Genomic DNA, 24360 nt, shown 5'->3' with positions numbered 1-24360 from the left:
GTTATGACAGCCAAGTCTTTTCTGTAGCCTCTATGGGGCCCAGAGTCTGAGAGAAGAGATGAACACAAAAATAAATAACAAAAGAACTAAGCATAAGACAAAGCTACAGTATTTTATAACTTACAGTATGAAGCGCCCTCTAGGAATCATTTCCCTCATGTGTCCCAGTCAGCCTAAACCAAAGAAGTCAACTGCCACTATCTGGTTTAAGATACAAGCATCTGTGAAGCCAATAAGTAAAATATATCCCATTTCAACCCTGACAAATTTCTGAAAAGTCAAGACTCTAACTCAACTGAAGATTCATAAACTTGAAGTCAAGAAACCCAGGGGTGTATAACTTGATTTTCAGCAACCTGGAAGAAGAAACTGGTCTGTTGTTTCATTCTTGAGCAACCAAAACTAGACAAGGATATGAAAGTATTCTAAGCTACTGTGGGGTTTTGATCCCATTCTATGCTCAAAAACAGTTAAATATGATAATAATTATAGTTCCTAGGAAGCTTAGTATAATTCATATATAAAATTATCAGATTTTTTTTTTTTTTGAGACAGTTTCGCTCTTGCCCAGGCTGGAGGGCAGTGGTGCGATCTTGGTTGCAACCTCTGCCTCCTGAGTTCAAGCCATTCTCCTGCCTCAGCCTCTCGAGTAGCTGGGATTAGAGGTGCCTGCAACCATGCCTGGCTAATTTTTGTATCTGTAGTAGAGATGGGGTTTTGCCATGTTGGCCAGGCTTGTCTCAAACTCCTGACCTCAAGTGATCCACCCACCTTGGCCTTCCAAAGTGCTAGGATCACAGGCGTGAGCCACCATACCCAGCCATGCTGATATTTTGGAGATCTTTCACTATCTTGCCAATTTGTTGTGTATTTTGGAGTATTCTATTTCTTCTACAGTCAGTTCTACCAAGTATATTATTCTAGAAAAGATTCATTTCATCAAAATTTTCAAATATATTAGCAAAAAGTTGTAGACTATTTGCAAACAATTGTTACCTCATTTGTATCTGTGCTTACAACTTCTTTCTCATTCCTAATATTATGTTTTCTTGGTGACCAGGCATCTATTATTCTGTTCATTTTTTTGTCTTCTATCTTCAAGTCCATTATATGTATGAATTCATGGGTCCCCAAGCTCCAGGTCACCTGTTAGTAACTGGGCCAGGCAGCAGGAGGTGAGCAGCAGGTAAGTGAGCTTTACCACCTGAGCTCTGCCTCCTGTCAGATCAGCAGCGCATTAGATTCTCATAGGAGAGGGAGCTCTACTGTGAACTGTGATTCTCATAGGAGTGTGAACCCTATTGTGAACTGTGCATGTGAGAGATCTAGGCTGCATGCTCCTTCTGAGAATCTAATGTCTGATGATCTAAGTGGAACAGCTTTACCCTGAAACCATTCCCCCACGCAACCCCCCATCTGTGGAAAAATTGTCTTCTGCAAAACTAGTCCCAGATAACAAAAAAGTTGGGAACTGCTGTATTAATTCCTTTCTGCTACCTTCTTTTAATTTTCCTAGTTTTTGAGTTAAATATTTTACTTATTTTCAATCAGTCTTATTTTCTAATAATACTCAAAAGTCTTAATTTTTCCTAGGACAGCTTTGGTCCATCCAATCTGTTTACATAATACGCACCATCTGTAGTACGCAGTGTCTGTTTTGAGTCCTTCTTTTCATGTAATACAATTTTGGATGGCTATTTTATATAAGTTTTTCAGTGAACTAAAATCAAAGATTATATCCTGTATAAAATCAAATTCTGAGAATTTATTGAAATTTTTCTGTACCATAGAATGTGATCAACTTTTGTTTCATGCATATTTAAAATGTGTCATTTAAGGCAACAGATTATATAAAGCTATTAAGTAACACTTTTCATACATGAGCTCGAATCTTCAGTTTTAGTGTGTTTAAGTTGACCTAATTAAGGATATTTCACTACACTTGAGATGTTGAGTACTTCCTCCTTCTTCAAATTCTTTTTGGTTTCTATATTTTGATGTTAAACTCTTAGATTCACACAAGTTTATGGCTGTTGATCATCTTATTGGTGGCCTTTTATTTATATCTAAAATCTCTCTGTACACTGTTTTGGAATAAAGGAATTACATTTTGTTTACTATGCTTACAGATTGAATTATCTTTCCTAGGAAAGTAGTGAAATACAGAAACTGCATAAAAATATAAATTCACATACAGAGTTTAATAAATGCTATGGTCTCAATGTTTGTGACTCCCCAAAATTCAGGAAGTAAAAGGTAGGACCTTTGGGAGGACATAGCCAGAAGGCACCATCTATGAGGAGGAGAGACCTCAGGAGACACTGAATCTGCTAGCACATGATCTCAGACTTCCCAGCCTCTAGAACTGTGAGAAGTAAACTTCTAGTATTTATAAACTGCTCAGTCAGTGGTATTTTGCATTCAGAAGCTCAAACAAACTAAGAATGAGGTTTCTTAAACTTTTTTTTTCCTGGATTTGGTGCAAAAGTAGAGGTTTCTTAAATTTTGTTCTAGTACTGACAGAAATAACTTTTCTGAAGATACTAACAAGCAGTGTTTTCCTTCTAGATTAACAAAATCATAGTTTGGGTTGGTTATAATGACACTGAATCTAAAAAGAACTTATAAGCAGGCAGAATTTTCTTTTCCTTTTTAATGCAAAGATTAAAGTAGCCCAAATAACACAAAGAACCTAAAGATGAAAACAACAACAGTGCACTGTATGTTTCACATAAATACCACTTGGCACCTTTGATGGTTCCATTAAGGCAGCAATGTTTCTTCAGTGAGGACTTTTACACTACTGTTTTCACTTACACATTATTTGTCTCTTAAAAAACAATGTGAGTAGCAGTTTGGATACAGTCAGGATTTCGATCTTGATTGTAAAACATGCTAGCCCATAAAGCAAAACAAGGCTTAACACAGATCTCAATCATACTAGGCCTAAAAAACTATTTAACTACATAGACCATAATTTGCATACACAATTCATGAAACAGCAAAGAAAAGAGTACTCGATAAATTTTAACGACTCCCTGCAACCTCTCTTACCTAAGTCAGTTATGAGGATTGGTTCCTGCAAAGGAATGTCAGGGACTGGAGCATTCGTCTTGCCAACACGAACCTTTGCAGGTTTTCGCTGGTGCCTCAATTTCCTTAATTCCGTATGTTTAAAGTGGGAAGCAATGTGAGTCTTCCTATGGCCTGAGGTTCGAAACTTTTTGTCACAGTGAGGACAAGCAAAAGGTCTAACTCCTAATAAAAATAAAATCACATTTTAGTATTACTTCAAGAAATTACATCTCAACAGCAAATGCCAACATAAAATGTTAGTATTTCCAATACTGATTTGAACCTTCAATTGATTAGGCCATGCTTATAATTTCATGGATACGGTAAATTATTTTCCCTTATTTGCATAGAGTGCATATTATAGATATGAAGGCATGTAAAAGGAGCATTTTAAGTATATAAAAAAAAGAACATTTAGTATTTTTAGGACAAGGTCTTAAATTGTAAAATATGGATATTCAAACAACTAGTACTTCTTAAAAATTCTACAGTATGTAAGGATACTCTCTCTCAAGTCCCCATCTGGAAAGTGGCTTAAGGACACCGGCCTCCAGGGCTGCTGCTGGGATTATGTAAGCTAATGTTTAAACAGCACTTAGTAATGTCTCACATTTTGCAAACAAACAATAAATAGTAGTTGCTACTGATTGTGAACTATGATAATAACAGTACTAGCATCCTGTAATGATCCTCTTACTACTGTGCCCCACTTCTGAAGATAATTCCTTGTTTCATAATTTCATTAGCAAATGAAAATGTAAATTTCAAAGAAAGACATACAACAAAATTGAGTAATTTCAGCTTTGTCAAACACATCCACAGGGTCAGCCCAGCAGAGGATCCCTGAAGGAATTTGGGAGATACTGCCAGTGAGTGCAGGGTTTCTTTGAGGAGGGAGCGGTTATAAAAATATTCCCAAATCAGACAGTGGTGTGGGCTTCACAATTCCAAATTGTATACATTAAAAGGGTAAATATTAGAATATGTAAACTACATCTCAATAAATATATCATTTAAAAAAATTTGGAGCTCCATAATGAAAGATTTCATGCCTTAATACTGATTAGAAAGCCTCAGTACAAACAGGCCCCTGATCCTCCCCCTGGCCCAGCTAAAGCCTTCAGAGCTTCCCAGATCATATGGAGACTAAGCGTTGTGTCCTCAGAAAGGCTCACTCAGCCTAAATCTAAATCTGATCCGAACAGAAGTCTCTTTTCACCCTCTGCAATTCTGTGTTCATTTTTAAGTGTTGCTTGTTTTTAATGCCTCCCCCAGCATATCCTTAGCTCCGTGGAGATCAGGTTGCACCTGTTTTCTTTACCTGTAGATGCCTCGTGCCCACCCTACAGAAAAGTCTCAACAAGTACTGATGAAAAGACGGAAACCATCCTCCAAGTATTTAATTACTGCTCTCCCAGGTGCCATGACCCAATCCCTTCTCAGCACCTGTGTGCAGTACTGTATGCAGTACCTACTGGCAGTGGCTGCGTGTGCCACTGTGTTTGGTACCATGTGTGGTACCTGTGTGTGGTACTGTGTTTAGTACTGTGTGTAGTACTGTGTTTGGTACTGTATGCACTACTTATGTGCAGCACTCTGGTACTCTGTACAGTGCCTGTATGTAGTACTGTCTTTGATACTGTGGGTGATGCCTGTGTCCAGTACTGTTTAATAATGTGTGTAGTACCTGTGTACAGTACCTGTGTGCAATACTGTGTTTAGCACCTAAGTGCAGTACTGGGTATGTGGTACTATGTCCAGTACTGTATGTGGTACTGTATGCAGCCCCTGTGGGCAGTTGTGTGTAGTACTGTGTTTAGTACTGTATGCTGTACTATGTTTTGTCTTCTATGCACTACTTGTGTGCAGTACTGTGTGAGATGCCTGTATGCAGTACTGTTTGGTACGGTGCATAATGCCTGTGTGCAGTACTGTTCAGCACTGCATGTGGTACCTGTGTTTGGTACCTAAGTGCAACACTGTGTGGTACAGTGTGCAGTCCCTGTGCAACACTGTGTGGTACAGTGTGCAGTCCCTGTGGACAGTACATGCATGCAGTACCATGTTGGGGATTGTGCACAGTACCTGCGGGCAGTACTGTTTGGTACCTGTGTGCAGTACTGTGCTTGGTACCTAAGTGTAGTACTCTGTGGGGTACTGTGTGCAGTACTGTGTGTGGTACTGTATACAGTCCCTGTGGGCAGTACTCATAGGGTACTGGGTGTGTGGTATTATGTTTAGTACTGTGTTGAATACCATATGTATTTGGTACTATGTGCAGTACCTGTGTGCAGTACCTGTGCATGGTACCGTGTACAGTCCTGGTGGTCAGTACCTGTGTGGGTGCAGCACTGCAGGCCATACTTGTGTGCAGTACCTGTATACCATACTATGTTTGGTACTGTGTGTGGTCCCTGTGGGCAGTGCCTGAGTGCAGCTCTACAAGCTATACCTGTGTGGAGTAATGTGTTTGGTACTGTGTACAGTACTGTGTTTGGTACTATACTGTGTGCAGTACTTGTGTTCAGTACTGCATTTGGTACTGTGCTTGGTGCCTGTGCACAGTACCTGTGTTTGGTACCTTGTGTGGTCCCTGTGGGCAGTACCTGTGTGGGTGCAGCACTGCAGGCTGTACTTGTACGTGGTACTGTGTTTGGTACCTGTGTGTGGTACCTGAATTTAGTACTGTGCTTGGTACTGAGTTTGGTACCTGTGTGCAGTACCTGTGTTTGGTACCCTGTGCAGTTCCTGTGACCAGTGCCCATGTGGTTGCAGCACTGCAGACCATACTTGTGTGTGGTACCTGTGTGTAGTCTCTGTGGGCAGTGCCAGGGTGGGTACAGGACTGCAGGCCACACCTGTGTGCAATACTGTGTTTAGTACTATGTATGGTGCTGTGTGCCGCCCCTGTGGGCAGTACTTGCGCACAGTACTTATGCATGATGCTGTGTTGGGTACTGTGTGCAGCACCTGTAGGCAGTACTTGTGCAGTACCTGCGTATAGTGCTGTGTTGGGTACTGTGTGTGATTTCTGTGTTTGGTAACTGTGTGCAGTCCCTATGGGCAGTGCCTGTGTGGGTGCAGCTCTGCAGGCCACACCTATGGTGTGGGTGGTATTTTGTGCAGTGGGCGGTACTTTATGCAGTCACTGTGGCAATACTTGTGTAGGCTTGTGTGCAGTACCTGTGCACAGTGCTGTGCTGGGTACTGTGTGCAGTATCAGTGTTGAGTACCTTTGTGCAGTACGCTGTGCAGTCCCTGTGGGCAGTGGCTGTGTGGGTGCAGCACTGCAAGCCACACCTATGGTGTAGGCAGTACTTGTGTGCAGTACCTGCGCCCGTATTGTGTGCCACACCTGTGTTTGGTACCTGTGCGCTGTACTGTGTGCACCCCCGTGGCCAATAGCTGTATGGGCGCAGCCCTGAGGTCGTACCTGTGTGCAGGCGGATGTGCACCTTGAGGCTGCCCGAGGTGGAGAAGCTCTTCATGCAGTACTGGCACTTGAATGCCTTGATGCCAGTGTGCGTCTTGATGTGGGCCGTCAGTGTGCTTTTCACGGCGAAGGCACGGAAGCACTGCGGGCACTTGAAGGGCTTCTCGTGGGTGTGGATGCGGATGTGGCGCACCAGGTCGCTGGGCTTGCGGAACTCCTTGGCGCAGTAGGGACACACGTGCCATCGCACACCGTTCTCCTCACGGATTGAGCCTGTGGAGGGAGAGGACACGTACCACTCGGCCTTGACGCCACACCCAGTGTCCTGGCCAGGGCCCCCTGCGGTCCCTATAGAAAGCTGTGAGTATGATCAGTTATGCGAAAGCTTGCAGTTCTCAGGATGGCTGACATTATCAAGGACTATGAGTTAATCTTGCTGAAACCCCTAACAGTTGGGGAAAACATAATTCAGTCTCTGAGAAAGTACACCCACTGAAAAAGTGATTGATCCTGTAGGTCCAGCGGCACCTCGGCTCCCTCTCAATGAGAAGGAAAGCAGATGGGATTAAATAACCCCATGCTTAATGCAAGGGACGGGAAGAAAAGGAGTGACGCTGGAATAAGTATTGAGCCTACTGGATATCGCCAATTAAAAAAATAAATGCAAATAATTAAAAAATGGTAAATTCATATGCAATAAAAGGCAATTTGTAAATAGTTAAGACAAATAGCATATATCAATTCGTGATAAAATATAAATGGATCTGTCTCCTGTATTATTATTCAATTTTGAATCGTTTAAAACTATTTCTAATAGAAGAAAAATCACAAATTGATGGAAATGCAGTAAGTATACCTGTCCGTCCGTTTTCAGTAGAAAACAGTGCCAAGACCCAAGTGGATGCCTGAAACCCCAGACAGTAGGGAAACCTACGTATACTACGTTTTTCTACCAATAACCAAGCCAGCTACTGAGTGGCTAATGCAGCAGTGTGAGTGCATGGGACACAAAGGGATGACCTGTGTCCCTCTCATCCCTCTTGGTATGGAGCAGGATGGCACAAGGTGAAATGGTAAGCAATTTACAACTTAAGAATTGTTTATTTCTAAAATTTTCCATTTAATATTTTTGAGAATTTGGTTGACTGCAGGTAACTAAAACTTAGAATCACTTTATTTTTTAAATTTTTGATTAGGGGAGACAGATCCAAGACGGCTGATTGCTAACAGTTCAGGATTGTAGCTCCCAGTGAAAGCGCAGAGAACGAGAGGACGCCACACTTTCCGATGAATTTTTGTCGCTCACGGACCAGAAGATTCCCAGTTGAGAAGCCCCACAGGTCACCAGCACGACTCCTGTGGCCGGCGCGGCGGTTTTGCCGGCACCTCAGCGTGGCAGCTCTTGGTGCAGAGTAAACGGGGACTGGTTCCCCTTCTGACCAATGTTTGGAGCTCCAGGAAGGCAGAGTCACCTATTACGGACTCAAGAAGGAAGCCAGACCGGAGATTCCGGGGCAGAAGAGCACCATCAGTCTTAATGCCACTGTTTTGGCCGGCGCAGTGGTTGCTCAGATTCTGGCACTGGGAATCAATAAATTGGACATCCACTCAGAAACCTAATTAGAAAGGTGGTAATTGTAAAGATGACAGATGGATAAATTTATAACGAAGGGAAGAAACCAGCCTAAAAAGGCTGAGAATACCCAAAATCAGAACACCTCTCCCTCTACAGGGGATTACAGTTCCTCATCAGCAACAGAACAAGTCCTGATGGAAAAGGACTGTGTGCCATTAACAGAAGTAGGCTTCAGAAGGTGGATGATAAGAAACTTCTGGGAGTTAAAGGAACTTGTTCTAACCCAATGTAAAGAAACTAAGAACTTTGAAAAAAGGTTTGATGAAATGCTAACAAGAATAGACAATATAGAGAGGAATATAAATGAACTAATGGAGTTGAAAAACACAACACGAGAACTTCGCGAAATATGCACAAGTTTTAACAGCCAAATTGATCAAACAGAAGAAAGGATATCAGAGGTCGAAGACCAACTCAATGAAATAAAACGAGAAGATTAGAGAAAAAAGGATAAAAGGAATGAGCAAAATCTTCAGGAAATACGGGACTATGTGAAAAGAACTAATTTACGTCTGATAGGTGTACCTGAATACGATGAAGAGAATTAATTCAACCTGGAAAATCCTTTTCAGGATATTATTCAGGAAAACTTTCCCAATCTAGCAAAGCAGGACAATATTCAACCCCAGGTAATATAGAGAACACCACAAAGATATTCCTCAAGAAGAGCAACCCCAAGGCACATAGTCATTAGATTCACCAGGGTTGAAACGAAGGAGAAAATACTAAGGGCAGCCAGAGAGAAAGGTCAGGTTACCCACAAAGGGAAGCCTATTAGACTTACAGCAGATCTCTCAGCAGAAACCCTACAAGCCAGAAGAGAGTGGGGGCCAATATTCAACATCCTTAAAGAACAGAACTTTCAGCCCAGAATTTCATATCCTGCCAAACTAAGCTTCACAACTGAAGGAAAAATAAAATCTTTTATGAACAAGCAAGTACTCAGAGATTTTATTACCACCAGGCCTGCTTTAAAAGAGCTTCTGAAAGAAGCATTACATAGAAAGGAACAACCAGTATTAGCCTTTCTAAAAATATACCAAAAAGTAAAGAGCATCAACATAAAGAAGAATTTACATCAACGAATGGACAAAAACAGCAAGTTAACATCAAACGGCTATAATCCTAAATTTAAATCAACTAAATCCCCCAATCAAAAGATACAGCCAAAATCCAACGGTATGCTTCCAGACCCATTTCACATGCAAGGATACACAAAGACTCAAAACAAAGAGATGGAGAAAGATTTACCAACCAAATGGAGAGCAAAAATAAATAAATAAATAAAAAGCAGGAGTTGCAATTCTCGCATCTGATAAAATAGATTTTAAAGCAACAAAGATACAGTGGTAAAAGGATCAATGCAACAATAGAGCTAACGATCCTAACACCCAGATACATAAAACCTATAAAGAGGCTTAGACTCCCTAGACTCCTACACAATAATTGTGGGAGACTTCAACATCAATATTAGATAGATCAACGAGACAGAAAATTAATAAGGACATCCAGGACTTGAACTCAGATCTGGAACAAGAAACTTAATAAACATTTATAGAGCTCTCCACTTTAAATACACAAATTGTACATTCTTGTCAGTACCACATAACACCTACTCATAGGTTTAAATGAAATACTGATCGGCCATTATTAAGCACAATTATTGGCATAAAAGAGGTTTTCAATACCCATTTTTAGACTAAAACAACATTCCCGTTCTCTCTCTCTCTTTCTTCCTCTTTCTTCCTCACCTTCACTCCTTTTTTCCTTTCTTTAAAAGATAAATAAATAAATTTTTGATTTGATTTATTCATTTGAAATTAAGGTGACATGTAAAGTAACTATACAGATAACTCAGATAAAGAATCCACATGAAATCAGAAAGATTTTGGTCATGTTAACAAAATTCACCAGAACATTTTAACTAAAATTTACTTAACTGTGTCAGAAAAAGTTTTTTTCTTTTTAAAGAAAAAGAAAACCTCTGTTTCCTTCTTTGTTATCACTAAATATAAGAAATTCTCCACATATGCAAGTAAATCTATAAAGGTAGAAAATGTATTTCCTCAAATACAATATTCTTCACAAGAGTAATTCATGTAAAAAAGAAAGGGGCCGGGTGCAAAGGGGCCAGGTGTGGTGGCTCACCCCTGTAATCCCAGCACTTTTGGAGGCTGAGGTGAGTGGATCACCTGAGGTTGGGAGATCGAGACCAGCCTGGCCAACATGGAGAAACCCCGTCTCTACTAAAAATACAAAATTAGTCGGGCCGTGGTGTCACATGCCTGATAACACAGCTACTCAGGAGGCCGAGGCAAAAGTGTTGCATGAACTGGAGAGGCGGAGGTTGTGGCGATCCAAGATTACTCCACTGCAGCCTAGGCAACAAGAGCAAAACTCCATCTCAAAAAAAAGAAAGGAAAAGAAAAAGAAAAAAAGAAAAGTGGTCAGGGCGCAGTGGCTCATGCCTGTAATCCCAGCACTCTGGGAGGCCAAGGCGGACAGATCACTTGAGCTCAGGAGTTTGAGACCAGCCTGGGCAACATGGCAAAACTCCGTCTCTACAGAAAAAGTTTTAAAACAATGAGCCAGGTGTGGTGATGCATGCCTGTGGTTCCAGCTACTTGGGAGGCTGAGGTGGAAGGATGGCTTCAGCCCAGGATGCAGGAGTTGTGGTGGGCTATGATTGTACCACTGCACTCTGGCCTTGGCAACAGGGCCAGACCCTATCTCAAAACAAAACAAAACAAAACAAAAAAGAATGAAAAATAATTTAAACAGTGACAGAATAGAAATAAAAACAAAGAAAGGCACAGACACAAATCACAGGGGTAAAAATGGAGAAGGAAATAAGGGAACTGGTTTTAAAATGAGAGACATTTATTTTGTGGTGACAGTGCATATTTTAAAGACATCTAAAATTTAAGACTGCTTAAAACTAATACGTAAAAATTAATTCAGAAATATGCATAGTTACCTACAGGCCTTATCATGACAAATAAAAAATGCAAGGTATAAAAGGGTATAAGAGACTATAGTATCTAGCAGTGAAAATTAGGACACCATTCCCAAGCAGTCCGATTTTTTCCAAACCAAAATAAAACTACATCTCTACTTATGCAGGGTGACATAATCTAAATCTGCCACCAGGTTCTAATATCTGGGAATAGACTAGAACAGAGACTACGAACTGGAAGTCCTGAAGCTGTCTCCAAATCCGGCCTCCATATGTTTTGTTTCACCCACACAATGTTAAAAAAGGAAGTGGAATCCAGATTTCCAACTCTGACAAATGGAAAGATCTGGAAAGCTAGATCTGCAATCCCACATGGCAAGCTTCCCTGGAGTTGGCCAATAGCTTTTCTCTTCAAATATATTAACAAATGTAGGGAAAAAGGATATATACACATCTTCAACATGAAAAGGTATTTGCTGCAACCCAACGTGTAGTCTTAAAAAAGGTCTAAAAAAGAAAAAGGTGAATAAAACATATCTCAATATAACAATCAACAACAGAAAAATATATTAAAGTCAGGGAAAAAGTCCACTATGACTGCCATTAATTTATAGTGACCTAGAGATACTAGTCAATGACATTAGACAAGATAAAGCAATATACACTATAAACTAGAAATGTCAGGCATTATTTTCAAATAATTTTTCCACATAATATAAAAAACCTAGACACTCAGAAAGATACCCAAGTTTTAATACAAGAAACTGAATACTTTCCTATTTATAAAAAAAAAGAAAAACCCCGAAGAAAAATTCAAAACATTACTGTTATACTTTTCAAAAAGAAAAGATGAATTAATGGAAATGCATACTCTATTCTTTGGGACAAAGACTAAAAGTTACAAATACATCAATTCTCACTGGTATAATTTATCATCTGTATACAAATACCAACAAGACTGTTTTTGGAACTAAAGTTTTTGGAACTTTAGCAGAAGATTCTAAATGCATCTGAAAAATAAATATGTGAAAAAAGTTAAAATTACACTTTTAAAAAGGAGTATCAAGAGAAGACTGGCTTTCTAGTTATCAAAGTACACTAAAAAGTTAAAACCACTTGGTACCAGAACACTTGAATAAAAAGACAGATTAGTGGAGTAGAAGAGAGTCCAGGAAAGACATATACAGATGTGGGAGTGTGATAAAGGTGGCATCCCATTTCAATGGGGAAAATACAATTTATTTAACAAATGATGTTTGCACATCTGGGTGGCCACCTGAAAAAAAAAAAAATTGAATCAAAGATTTAGTTTAAAACATTAAATTATGGCCAAGCACAGCGGCTGATGAGTGTAATACCAGCACTTTGGGAGGCCAAGGCAGGAGGACTGCTCTAGGCCAGGAGTTCAAGGCCAGCCTGGGCAACACAGCAAGACTCTGTCTCTACAAAAAAAAATTAACAAAATTAGCCAGGTGTGGTGGTGCACACCTATAGTCCTAACTACTTAGGAGGCTGAGGCAGGAGGATCACTTGAGCCTGGGAGGTCAAGGCTGCAGTGAGCCATGATCATGACACTGCACTGAAGCCTGGGCAACAGAATGAGGCCCTATTTCAAAAAGAAAAACTCTTAAATTATAAAAGTCAGATATAAGAGAAGGGATTATTTTTCCATAATGTCAGTGATGAAGTCTAAATATCACTGAAGCCCAAAGTCATTAAACATTGACAAACTTAGCTATACATATATATAAATTTATCCCCAGTTAAAAAAGTTTTTTTAACTCAAAAAGGCAAACAAATTAGAAAAAAATGTACAGCTGATCCTTGAACAACTCAGAGGTTAGGGACCCTGACCCCCGATGCAGGTAAAATTCTGCTCATAAGATACCCAAAAAACTTAACTACCAATAGCATCCTGTTGACCAGAAGACTTACCAGTAACATCAACAGTTAACACATATTTTATATGTTATGTGTATTATATTACTGTAATCTTACATTATAGAGGAAAAAAACATTATTAAGAAAAGCACAAGGAGAAAATATATCTCCTATTCATTAAGTGGAAATGATTTTCATCTCCATCTACATGTTGAGGAAGTAGGGGGTCTTGCTCTCTCGGGGTGGCAGAGGTGGAAGAAAACTTGCATATAAGTGGACCTGTGCAGTTCAACTGTGTGTTGTCTAGGAATAAACTGTATGAAAAAATAGAGTTCACAAAATACTATCATCTTTAATACATTACGGACAAAAGAATTTAAGAATTAGTCTTATGGGAAGATACAGGCATTCTTTAACAGAAAAACGCAAATTAAATGTACAATAAGACATTATTCTCTAACCTATCAGATGAGTAGACAAGATCCCCAAATTTTGAATACAGTTTCTCAAAAAGGCTGTGAGGAAACAGGCGCTCCAATAATTACTGCTGAAAGGTCAATCTACATAACTCCATGAAAGTGTAACTGTTCATCAGAAGGCAAGTGTAACTGTTCACAAAATGTTTATCACTTGTTATCAAGTACATTACTGACACCATGACAAAATTTCAATAAGGCCGGTACATTGGACAAGTATTGGGTCAATTTTAATTTCCTGATATTGATGATTTTACTATGATTATATATAAGGATGTCCTTGATTTTAGGAAATACAAACTAAAGTATTTACAGTTAAAAGAGCATGAAATCTACAAGTCTCTGTCAGAAAATTCAGGAAAAAAATAGGTAAACGGTGAAAGCTGTCATGCACAAATGCGGCCCCTCAGCCAGAGAAGACCTTTACGTGAAACATGAAAGCCCAAGTCACCTTCTTGCCTTTTGTTACAGAATATCTCACTGCATGGCCTAAGCGTTTGTTTGCTTTTTGTTTCTTTTTTCTTTTTTTAAACATTCTCTCAGTAGCAGACCTACTAGAACAGTGGGAATAGTGCATTCAAACCTGGTGGAACCACAGCAGCAAATCTTACCAAATAATCATTATACAAATCAAAAGTAACAGGTCAATGCTGGGAAGTCTTGGGGCTTCACACAAAAGCCTCTTATAATGGTTTGGCTCTGTGTCCCCACCCAAATCTCACCTTGAATGTTAATAATTCCCACATGTCGTGGGAGGGACCCGGAGGGAAGTAACTGAATCATGGGGGTGCGTTTTTCCCGTGCTGTTCTAGTGACGGTAAGTCTCACAAGATCTGATGGTTTCATAAAGGCCAGGTCCCCAGCACATGCCTCTCTTGCCGGCAGCTGTGTAAGATGTGATTTTGCTCCTCATTCACCTTCTGCCATGACTGTGAGGCCTCCTCAGCCATGTGGAACTATGAGTCAATTAAACCTTTTCCTTTATAAATTACCCAGTCTCAGGTATGTCTTTATTACCAGCATGAGAGCAGACTAACACAACCTCGACATAAACCTGGCGCTCATACCAATGATAGGTTTAGAGATATGCTGCTAACACTGGGCCAACTGAAGCATCTGACTGAAACTGTAAATCGAGGAATGGACCCTGCTGATGAAATGGAGCTAGTAAAATCTTTTTATTTTATTTTTTGACATGGAGTCTCTCTCTGTCACCCAGGCTGGAGTTCAGTGGCATGATCTCAGCTTATTGCAACCTCTGTGGACCGGCTAGCTCGAGCTTTACCAGTTACTGCTGGCTTCTGTGCAGTTTTTGTTTTGACACTGTAGCACTGGCAGGCTACACAGTTTATAGAAGCTGCAGAAGCAGCAAGCTTGCTATAGCAGTTGGCAGAAGCTCTTCCAGGATCTCATGGTGCCCCCTTCTCAGGTGCTGGTTTGATGGCTAGTGCTTTGCAAATATGGTGCAGCCATTGGTAATGCCAGGAGTTAGCTCCTATCAGTACATATCTGTGGCATGAGTTCTTTGAAACTTGTCAGATAGGAAAGTTCTTCACAGCTGAACCTCAGCATATTCCATGGGTATTAATGGCTTTCTTAGATCACAGGGGTCTGTAACACTGTCGTACAAAAGTGCGCAGTGCTGCTTACCAGTTCTTTAGATCTGTCAGGTCTCTCAAGAAACAATGAATCCTTTCATTGAGGATATTCTCCATAGATTATAAGACTTATCGGGGCATTCTCCAGAGAATGGTTAGCAGTCCTTATCAAAGAACAATAACCAACTGTTTAGGAGACAGCTGGAGTACTGATTATTGATAGCAAACACCCATCAAAAAGGTCACAAGCATTAATTGAGGAATCTGTGGACTCCACTGATGGAAAGTTTACATTTCTGTTAGGAATACCAATGCTGACAGCAGATGGAGAAAGGCAGACATCCATAACAGACTGCCTCAACCACGCTGCTGGACTTGCCAGAGCAGCAAGCAACCTGGGCACAGCGTGGTTGTTCCGAGGCTCTGCATTGTTCACAGATGTTCTCATCAGCCCTCAGACATGCCTTCTAGAGGATGTGCTCAGGAGCGCGTTCCCACAGTCTTTCATCTCATGATTACTTGCCTGGAGGAAGAAGTTCTTCTGTTCCCCATCTGCTCAGACAGGCTCAAAGACTATGAAGGAAGAGACCCCAGGAACTCATTCTTTTTATCAAGCAACTCTTACAGCCAAGTCTAAGACATCAGCAGCCCCATTGTATGACAGATGCTCATGCCTCTGCTCATGCAGTTGTTGAAGAACTGCTCTGAGCAGCAGAAGAAAACAACCAGTCTGCTGTTGAGAAAGGCAGATGCTGTGGAGGAGTTACTTTCCTTCCCTTCAGTCAGTCACAGGCAGTGGAATGAGTGATGCCACAAAAAAGTACAGAGAACAGTGAGTGCTGGTTACTGTCTCACAGGAGCAGCTGAATAGCCAGATCCAAGTGCACAAAATGGGTTTTGTCCTCCAAAGTTGAGAACCTCAGGGAGGTTGGGAGGGAACATGGGATTTCTTGCTCCCGTTTATAACAGCATTGCCCCCATGTGGTTCCCAGAACCTTTGAAACACATCTCAGTCCTGGCAGATGCACAAACAGTACTGGCTTATGTGGGCACACAGTGAGGACAGTGCATCTCAGATGCAGCCCACGATGCACTCAGCATCTTCAGCAAGGAAGCCTGCCCTCCTCGCAGGCTGCCCAGAAATGATTTAGGACTTCTGTCAAGTGCTCCAGCAGCCTGAGGCTAAAGCTTTACAAGAGTTATGTAAAGGTACTCTTCCAGGGGGAAACCCTAAGGGCTGCATCTCCTTGGGTCTACTTCACAATGAGAATACCAGTTAATAATTTATGGGGGGAAAAAGCAATTTTTGTGTGCCATTCACACTAGTATTTTTAACACTGCTTTGGGCTTACTGCAGTACACATACTGGGGATTTTCTGATATGAGGTCAGTTGCACCCATGGACGCAGATCCCACGGAGAAGGAGAAGGGCTACTTGCACTTAGCTTTTACGGAATTATAAAAATCAAATTTATTCCAGCCTGTAAGCGCTTGGTGGGCCACAAACAACAAAAGAAGAACACGGGAGAAGGTTTGTTACAGGGCATTTTAAAAAGCACACATGCAGAGTCTAATAGCCACACCGTCCTGGAGCCAGTGGACTGAAACAGGCCAGCAGGATGCCAGCCGATTACAGCTGGGTACAGAGTAAACTGAAGCTCACAGTGATGACCCCAGGCCACCAAGCAGTGGCTAAGTTCACAAGACCATACTCTGATCTAAGACGGTCACGTCTGCAACTTTTACAAGTCTCCACACACAACAGTTTCACTACACCATACCATTTTCATGCTTAAAAGAATAAATCATCAGCTTTCCAAAACACCTTTCCCTGTGATTTCTACATAGCCAATACTTCCTACTTCCCCACAATAAATTTCAAACTTTACTAAAAATTCACAATGATTCATATGTCAATAACTATAAAAACATTTGTTAAATTTTTAATGTAACGTCTTAAAATAAAGCAAATCCCACCGAAAACATACACTCTGATAAAAGTGAAGAAATCAAAAGCAACAATTTAACATGGCAGAATATGCTTAACTTAGGAACATAACGAAGGTTAGTTTTGGGTGTTGGTTTGTTTTGGAGATGAAGTCTCGTCCTGTTGCTCAGTCTGGAGTGCAGTGGCACAATCTTGGCTCACCACAACCTCTGCATCCTGAGTTCAAGTAGTTCTCCTGCCTTAGCCTCCTGAATAGCTGGGATTACAGGCCCGCACCACCACACCCAGCTAATTTTTGTATTTTTAGTAGAGACGGGCTTTCATCATGTTAATCAGGCTGGTCTCGAACTCCTGACCTCGTGATCCACCCACCTCAGCCTCCCAAAGTGCTGGGATTACAGGGGTTAGCCACCGAGTCCAGCATCAAGGTTAGTTATAAGTAATTAACATTATGACTTATGAGATAAGAATAGTTTTCCTCATGGTCTTTCTAAGATATCAAATGATATTCTGTCCTTGGAGAGATATTTTCAGACACAATCACTATGTTAAAACAGCACTGGTCATTGAAAAGTTTTAATTAAAAGGAGTATCTTTATATACAAACATGTCCCCAGGCTAAGTGTGGTAACTCATGCCTATAATCCCAGCATTTTGGAAGGCTGGGGCAAGAGGATCACCTGAGGCCAGGAGTTCAAGACCAGCCTGGGCAAGAGTACAAGATCTCAGCTTTACAAAAAAAAAAAAAAAAGTTTTTCACTAGCCATGTGTGGTGGCACAGGCCTGCAGTCCCAGCTACTTGGGAGGTTGAGGCAGGAGGATTGCTTGAGGGCAGGAGTTCAAAGCTACAGTGAGCTATGATCCCACCACCGTACTCCAGCCTGGGCAGAGCACGACCCAGTCTCAAAAAAGAACACAAAAGTCCCCAGTGGTTTTCTCATCACCATAAATGTAATGGGAAATTATTAGAGCTGCATGCACTTGCTCAGTAGTCTACACGTGTATTGAATATATGCAAGTAGCCCAGAAATTACACCATTGTTAGTTACCAACTCTAGACACAGCACACCAAACAAGAACACCGTACAAGAGGTTTCTAGCAGTTCCACTTGGAATTCCCTGGCTAGCACTCGGCAAAGGGAGAACGCTGCTTCCGGCACATGCAGGCGAAGATCTGGAAGGAGCATCACAGGGCGACGCTCAACTGCCCGGTTTAAGGGCCATGACTATGTGGTGCTTTCAGGAAGGAGAAGGTCTGACATGGCTCCTCACACAGCGGCTGGCTGCCGTGTGAAAGCATCTCTGATTTAGCACAGTAACTAGAGACAGTGGCCTACAAAGCTCAGGTGGGCACTCACACACAGGCGGTAAATCTGCATCAGGTTATCAGGAACACATAACACCTGTAGCCTGGAAGGCCACCACACAGCTAATCAAAACACGTGGAAATGGCTCCTGTTTCTCCTTTCTTGTCCTGCTCAATACCAGGAAACTGCGGGAGAAACTGCTTAGATTCCAGCAACCAGGCTTTCACTTAAGGAAAAGAAGGCCAGACAGATCAAGGAGAAGAGCAGGACTAGTGTTGTGTGGTTTGAGAAAGAAGAACTTGACAATCATGTTACAAATGAGAAGTGTATTCTAGGAAAGATGTGTTCATAGAAATGGCAATGTTATTCCATGCTTCGTAGCAAGAATGCACTTGCTTCCCAAGACACCTGGAAAAGGTTTTTACAGGAACAGTTTTGCCAAAAAGACGGGAATCTATCTTTTTCAAGAAAGATGTAGTAAATTCCTGCTCCTATACAAAGAGCCAACTTGAGCACTGTGGGATGCTGAGAAATGAAAAGGCTGTATTCCCAGCCAGAAAGAGCTTATTACCTAGAAGAGACATCTGACTGCATCTGTGCACAATTCACATGAGAGAACGCAGGAATCCTAAACACTCTAAGTGCTGTGCGAGGCGGGACAAGGAAAAGCATCGCTCAGAGTGTGCCCACAAAGAGGAGCACTGAAGATGCCTGATGATGGAGCAATGACTATACTTCAGTGATGGCCAAGATTTGACAAACTAACAGAGGCAGAGGGAGAAGGAAAGCATCCTTGCTGCAGAAATGCAGGGACATCTAGAAACAGTAGGAATCCAGCTTCAGTACGATGTATACCAAGTTTGTGCCCAGAAGCACAGAGGGAGGGAGGACTGGAAATGCTGGCTGGACAGGTGACAGGATACTCAGGAGGCGAGAAATGGATCTGGGCATGTAACAGGAAAGGGTGAGGCGTGGAGGAGGGAGCTGTGCCGTGGGGCCCTTTGATGATGAAGAGGAAAGGACTAGTCAGACGTTACTAGAATCACATGGCTGGATGCCAGAAGCACCAAGGCTGAGAAGAACTGAAGCAAGGTGCTGGATCTGAGTGGGGAGGAGGAGCCTAAGCAGAGCAGGGAGAGAACAGTCAGACAGGCTTTCAAGCCCCGGCGAGGACTCAGGAGAAACTGAATACAGAAAAGAAGGCAGGTTAAGGGAAAGGGATCAGTTTAAGACATTTTATGGCTGTCATTCTTTTTAATTTTAAATACCAACCAACTACAGCTGGCTACAAAACATTTACCAAACACATCCTATCACCTTCAGAAGAAAAAAGAAGGGCATATTTCTTAAAAACCAACAGTATGCTGTCCCAAGTGTCTAAACTTTAAAGTCTAGCACAATTACCGGGTAGAAATGGTGATTTCTTCTTTATCATTTTTTTTTCTTTTTTATCTAGTTTCTCTGGGCTTTCCTGTTCTTTTTCTGGCTCTGCGTCCGTAGGGTCCGTCTGCTCATTTGAAACACTGGAAACATCTGGGTTTTGAACCTGTGCTGCAGAAGGCTTGGCGTGGCTGGAGTCATTTGGGTGTGCTGCAGCTGGAATTGAAGACAGCCCACTGTTTTCTAAGGCTTGCTAAGACAGAACAAAACTAAAAGGTTAGAAGGTACGATGGCCCAAATCTGCCTACCAAAATCAATCACAAAGATGTCATAAAGCTTTACCGATAGAATTCTAATTCCACTCCAAGAAATAAGAATCTACAATTCCAAGTCATCGCTTATAAGTGAGGCTTCCAACCCTTGGAGGCCATAATATCCCATCTGATGTCTGACAACTTGCCCCGCCCAAAAAATGATAAGCATTTACATTTCTAAATTGAAGGGAATTAAAACCTATTTGACTTTTAGAAATCTTACCTCACACCACTTTAGTTACCTCTAAATAGATTTGGGAATCCCTATTTTAAGACTCTTGAGTTACACTGGGTTTACCTTTAAGGTATGGGCTGTGGAATGACACCTTGAGACTCCCCACAGCCCTGGCTAGCCCTTCCCCATGAAAGTATAGGAGAAAGGTTACTGTAGCCAAGTAACAGAGAGGGGAGGAGAAGGAAGACCCCTCTCTTTAGAAGTGAAGCATGTGTGAAGTGGCGCTGGACTGGAAGGCTGGGAGTCCTGCGCTCCTGCCCCTGCTCCTGTCCTGCATATGCAGGCACTGCCCACATACCCACAAGAGAAAGCCAGGCAGTGTGAAGGCTTCAGAACCGTCAATACCCATGACTGCCTCCAAATCATACACCAGAACTCAAGAAGGAATAGAATACTTTTTCCACCTCTGTCAACACGAATAGATACAACTTCGGAAAAGTGTTGTTCTTTTCAAGTAAATTCACTTTCAAAAAAAAAAGTTTGTGATTTTTAAAAAAATGTACAGATTAATAAGTCATTTGAGTGCTGCAGCATCCATAAGCAATTAAGTAGGCACATTAGGTTTTTGCGGTTCAGACACATTTTTCATGAGGATACCTTGACTCTGACCAGCCCTGCATATTTATTTCTCAATCATCGTTCCTGGTTTCTGACCCAGCATGAGCGCGTAAGCCTCACGCCGCAGGTAAGCGTGCTTCACCTGTAAAATGTCCTGGTTGATGCCCACTGTGATGCTCAGCTGCTGCCCGGGCTGCGGGGACTGACCCGACTCCACCGGCCCCGGCTCCGAGAGCTCCAGGAGCTGCTGGATGACGTCGCTCACCGCCTGGGAGCTCGGCTGGCCGGAGGCTGACGTGGCTTGGGCTTCCGTCTGTTGAAGAGGTAACGTCTGAAAGAGTGTGGCCTGAAACACAGAGACGTTTTCATTAAAAATGCAATCTTGTTCTTCAATTTAAAAAGAAAAAGAAAAAACAGGCAATACCCTCTTTAAGGGTGTTAAAATCTAACAGTATCCTAAACATAAATTTTAAATGCCTCACTGATTTTTGTCCCTGGCATGATATTGGCTCTTTAAAGCACATGATAAATTGTTGTAATGCAATTTTTAAAAGTTTTTCCAAGCGGGCAGTAGAGACTCAAGACGGCAGATTGAGCACACAAACGCTCACCTTCCTGTTGGCCCAATAAAATGAAGTGAGGAATTTAAAAATACTAAGTTATACAATTTTTAAAAGTAAGAAAGAAACCACTCCAGTCAAAATAATTCAACACATTTCTGAAAAATTTTTCCTGCAGGGAGATCGGAGGGAAAATGCTGTAATGCTCTAGCCAAGAAAACCTAAGTCAGAGGACAGGGCTGTGATGGGAGACGGAGCCAGTCCCATTCCTGCAGGGCTCAGGAATCTGAAGCGATGGATCCAGAAGACAGTGGATGGCAGGGAACCTACCCTGCATGACACTGTGAGGGTGGGACAGGACACTCCACATTCTGTCGAAACCCGTAGAATGGACAACTCAGAGAGTGAACCCTGATGGAAACTATGGACTTTGGTTCATAATAGTAATATATCCACATTCGTTCACCAGTTGTAACAAATGTACCCGGCCAATGCACCATGTCTGAAATAGGGAAACTGAGCATGGGAGAAGGAGAGTGTATGGCAGTCTCTGTACTTTCTGCCAAATTGTCTGTAAACCCAAAACTGCTCTAAAATTCAAGTCTATTGATTTAGAAAATAAGAACAAAAACAGAACAGAAAATATTAGGACTGAAAATGAATGCCCTTGTCACTCAGTGGCAGACAGGTACTTACTCTGAGGCAAAAAAAAAAAAAAGGACTCTCTAAATATCATTTATCTCTAAAAAAGATAAAAAATAATAAATGACCTGGGAAGAACTAGGGCGCCTTTTGTGGCACTGAATTCCCCAGACTAAATGTAAGTTTTTTGTGTTGCCACCAGGGTCCCCTGAAGGGCTGGTTGCCTGGCCACTCACACTCAAGGTGACCCTGGATCAGCAAGCACCGTCCACATGTTAACAGTTGACACACAGGCTTCTGCTGCCCCTTCCTGAAACACAAGCAGGCAACGAAAGATGATGACATAGGCACAGGAGAGAGAAGGGGAGATGACCCCAGGGAAATAACTCAATGAGCACAAAAAACTTTTTAAAACAATATGCTTACTGGATTTCAGAGAGAGTGTATCAAACCAGAAAAAAAAGTCATGAAAAAGAAACAATCATATCTTTACAAGGTAGAGCTCTCAGAAATTAAAAATCTTACTGTAAAAAAAAAAATCAAAAGAGTCATAAGATAAAGCTAAGGAGACTTCTTCAGGCCACCCTCGGTGGCTCATGCCTGTAATCCCAGGGCTTTGGGAGTTTAAGGTGGGAGGATCTCTTGAGGCCAGGAGTTCGAGACCACCTTGGGCAACACAGTGAGACCTTGTCTTACAAAAAAATTTAAAAATGAGTCGAGCATGGTAGCATGCACCTATAATGCCAGGTACTCAGGAGGCTGAGACAGGAGGACTGCTTGAGCCCAGGAGTTGAAGGTTACAGTAAGCTATGATTATGCCACTGTACTCCAACCTGGGTGACAGAGAAAAAAACCTTAGGACTGAAAAAGGCCAAGAGTTAGAAAACATGAAAGGTAAAATAAAAGACATGTAGAGTCAATTCAGGCAGTTGAACACGGATTCTAGGCAGTCCTGAAAAAGAATAGATACACTTTAACTTGTAATGCTCTTCCCTGCCCAAGTAAGGGTGTAAGGTAAGAGAGATTCCGGGTTTCTAAATCCCTCTACTGCATTTCGTTTTGTTGAGAATGTAAGCGCTCACAACGATCTGGACTATTACTCCAGATCGCGCACTGCATCTACATTTTGATGTGCGTCCTGCCGGAGGAAATGATAAAAACTAATATTTGGTGGAGTTACACATTAAAAATTTTACTTAGGAAAATTCAGACCAGAATAGAATTTTGAAGACATAATTATTGGACTCTAATTATTCGCCAGCTTGATAATTCATTTTACAACAATCTACCTGGTCAAGAATAAACTGAGGAACCATCCTATACCGCAAATGTTAGGAAAAAAGAAAAGAAAAAACAAACACTGAAGGTAAACCTAATGTTTATAAACTAGGAATTAATTAGACTTCTCTTCCATATTGGTAAGAGGCAGCTGCTGACGTAACCCACCCAAGTAACCGCATTCATAAGCACACATTAAACTGCTCACACTTTTCTGTTGAATGTCTACTACTATGAAGATGCCATAGTTGATGCTTAGATTTGACCGTTTATTAATCTGTTGGGAGAATGGTGCAGTACAAGTAACTAACTGAGGCTGAGCTAAAGACCCTGACTGAGAAAATAAGAGTGTGTATGTCTGTGTGTGTGTGCACCTCTGTCTCTCTGTGTGTAGGCATATGTATTTAGTGTCATACAATTTTTAACTATGTGTACTGGAAAATATAACTTAGTTTCAAAAGTCCAAAGACTTGGGAAAAATTATCACTGTCACATGAGAAAAGACAAACATTATCTACAAAGGATAATTCCTAAATTATAAAGACTATTCAATAATCATCAATAACACTGCAGAAATGATCTTTCACAAATTAACGATTACATTTTGTCTTATTTTTACAGGTTCAGATGACAGTCCATAAAGTCATCTAATTATTATTCTCAAATTTCAAAAGACCAATTTTCATTCTTTAAAAAGTCGCACCTTATCTCCATGTAAAAAACTTTCGTAGCCCCTTTTTAGTACTACATATTCAATTGTAAAGGTCATATTTTAAATGATAGATTTTAGTTTAAAAAGAAGCTCTTCCAAAGTACTAGACTTACTGTTAACACATGAGCAGTCTCTGTAGAACTTGCTGAGTTCTGTGGCCCACCCATATGCATCTTGCTGATGTGCGTGTTTAAGCTGCCTAGACTTTTAAATACACAGCTACATTCCGTACAGTTGTAGGTAGGACCATTCTTAACCTTAAAGAATAAAACAGAAAAAATGATGTTTCACAATTAATTGTTAAATTAAAACATTTAAATTATAGCAAATTATAATTGACCATTCCATTCAAAACGACAGAAATAATCTAA

At 41.2% G+C, this 24360-nt stretch overlaps 1 protein-coding gene across 7 annotated transcripts in view; it reads right to left on the bottom strand.

Annotated features, from left to right (window-relative positions):
* The window catches only part of ZNF236 (zinc finger protein 236), a 161687-nt gene that overhangs the window by 73995 nt on the left and 63332 nt on the right, over window positions 1-24360 (bottom strand). For all 7 annotated transcript variants that reach the window (XM_078348282.1, XM_078348280.1, XM_078348283.1 and 4 more), the window contains 5 exons: window positions 24103-24246; window positions 20940-21143; window positions 19715-19943; window positions 6509-6781; window positions 3055-3258 (listed from right to left, as the gene is read on the bottom strand). In XM_078348282.1, the coding sequence (XP_078204408.1) occupies window positions 3055-3258; window positions 6509-6781; window positions 19715-19943; window positions 20940-21143; window positions 24103-24246 (1054 nt within the window). The remainder of the gene's footprint in view (window positions 1-3054; window positions 3259-6508; window positions 6782-19714; window positions 19944-20939; window positions 21144-24102; window positions 24247-24360) is intronic.

This window comes from Callithrix jacchus, chromosome 13, assembly GCF_049354715.1.
Source record: "Callithrix jacchus isolate 240 chromosome 13, calJac240_pri, whole genome shotgun sequence".
Taxonomy (NCBI): domain Eukaryota; kingdom Metazoa; phylum Chordata; class Mammalia; order Primates; family Cebidae; genus Callithrix; species Callithrix jacchus.
This window is presented reverse-complemented; position numbering and strand designations above follow the sequence as displayed.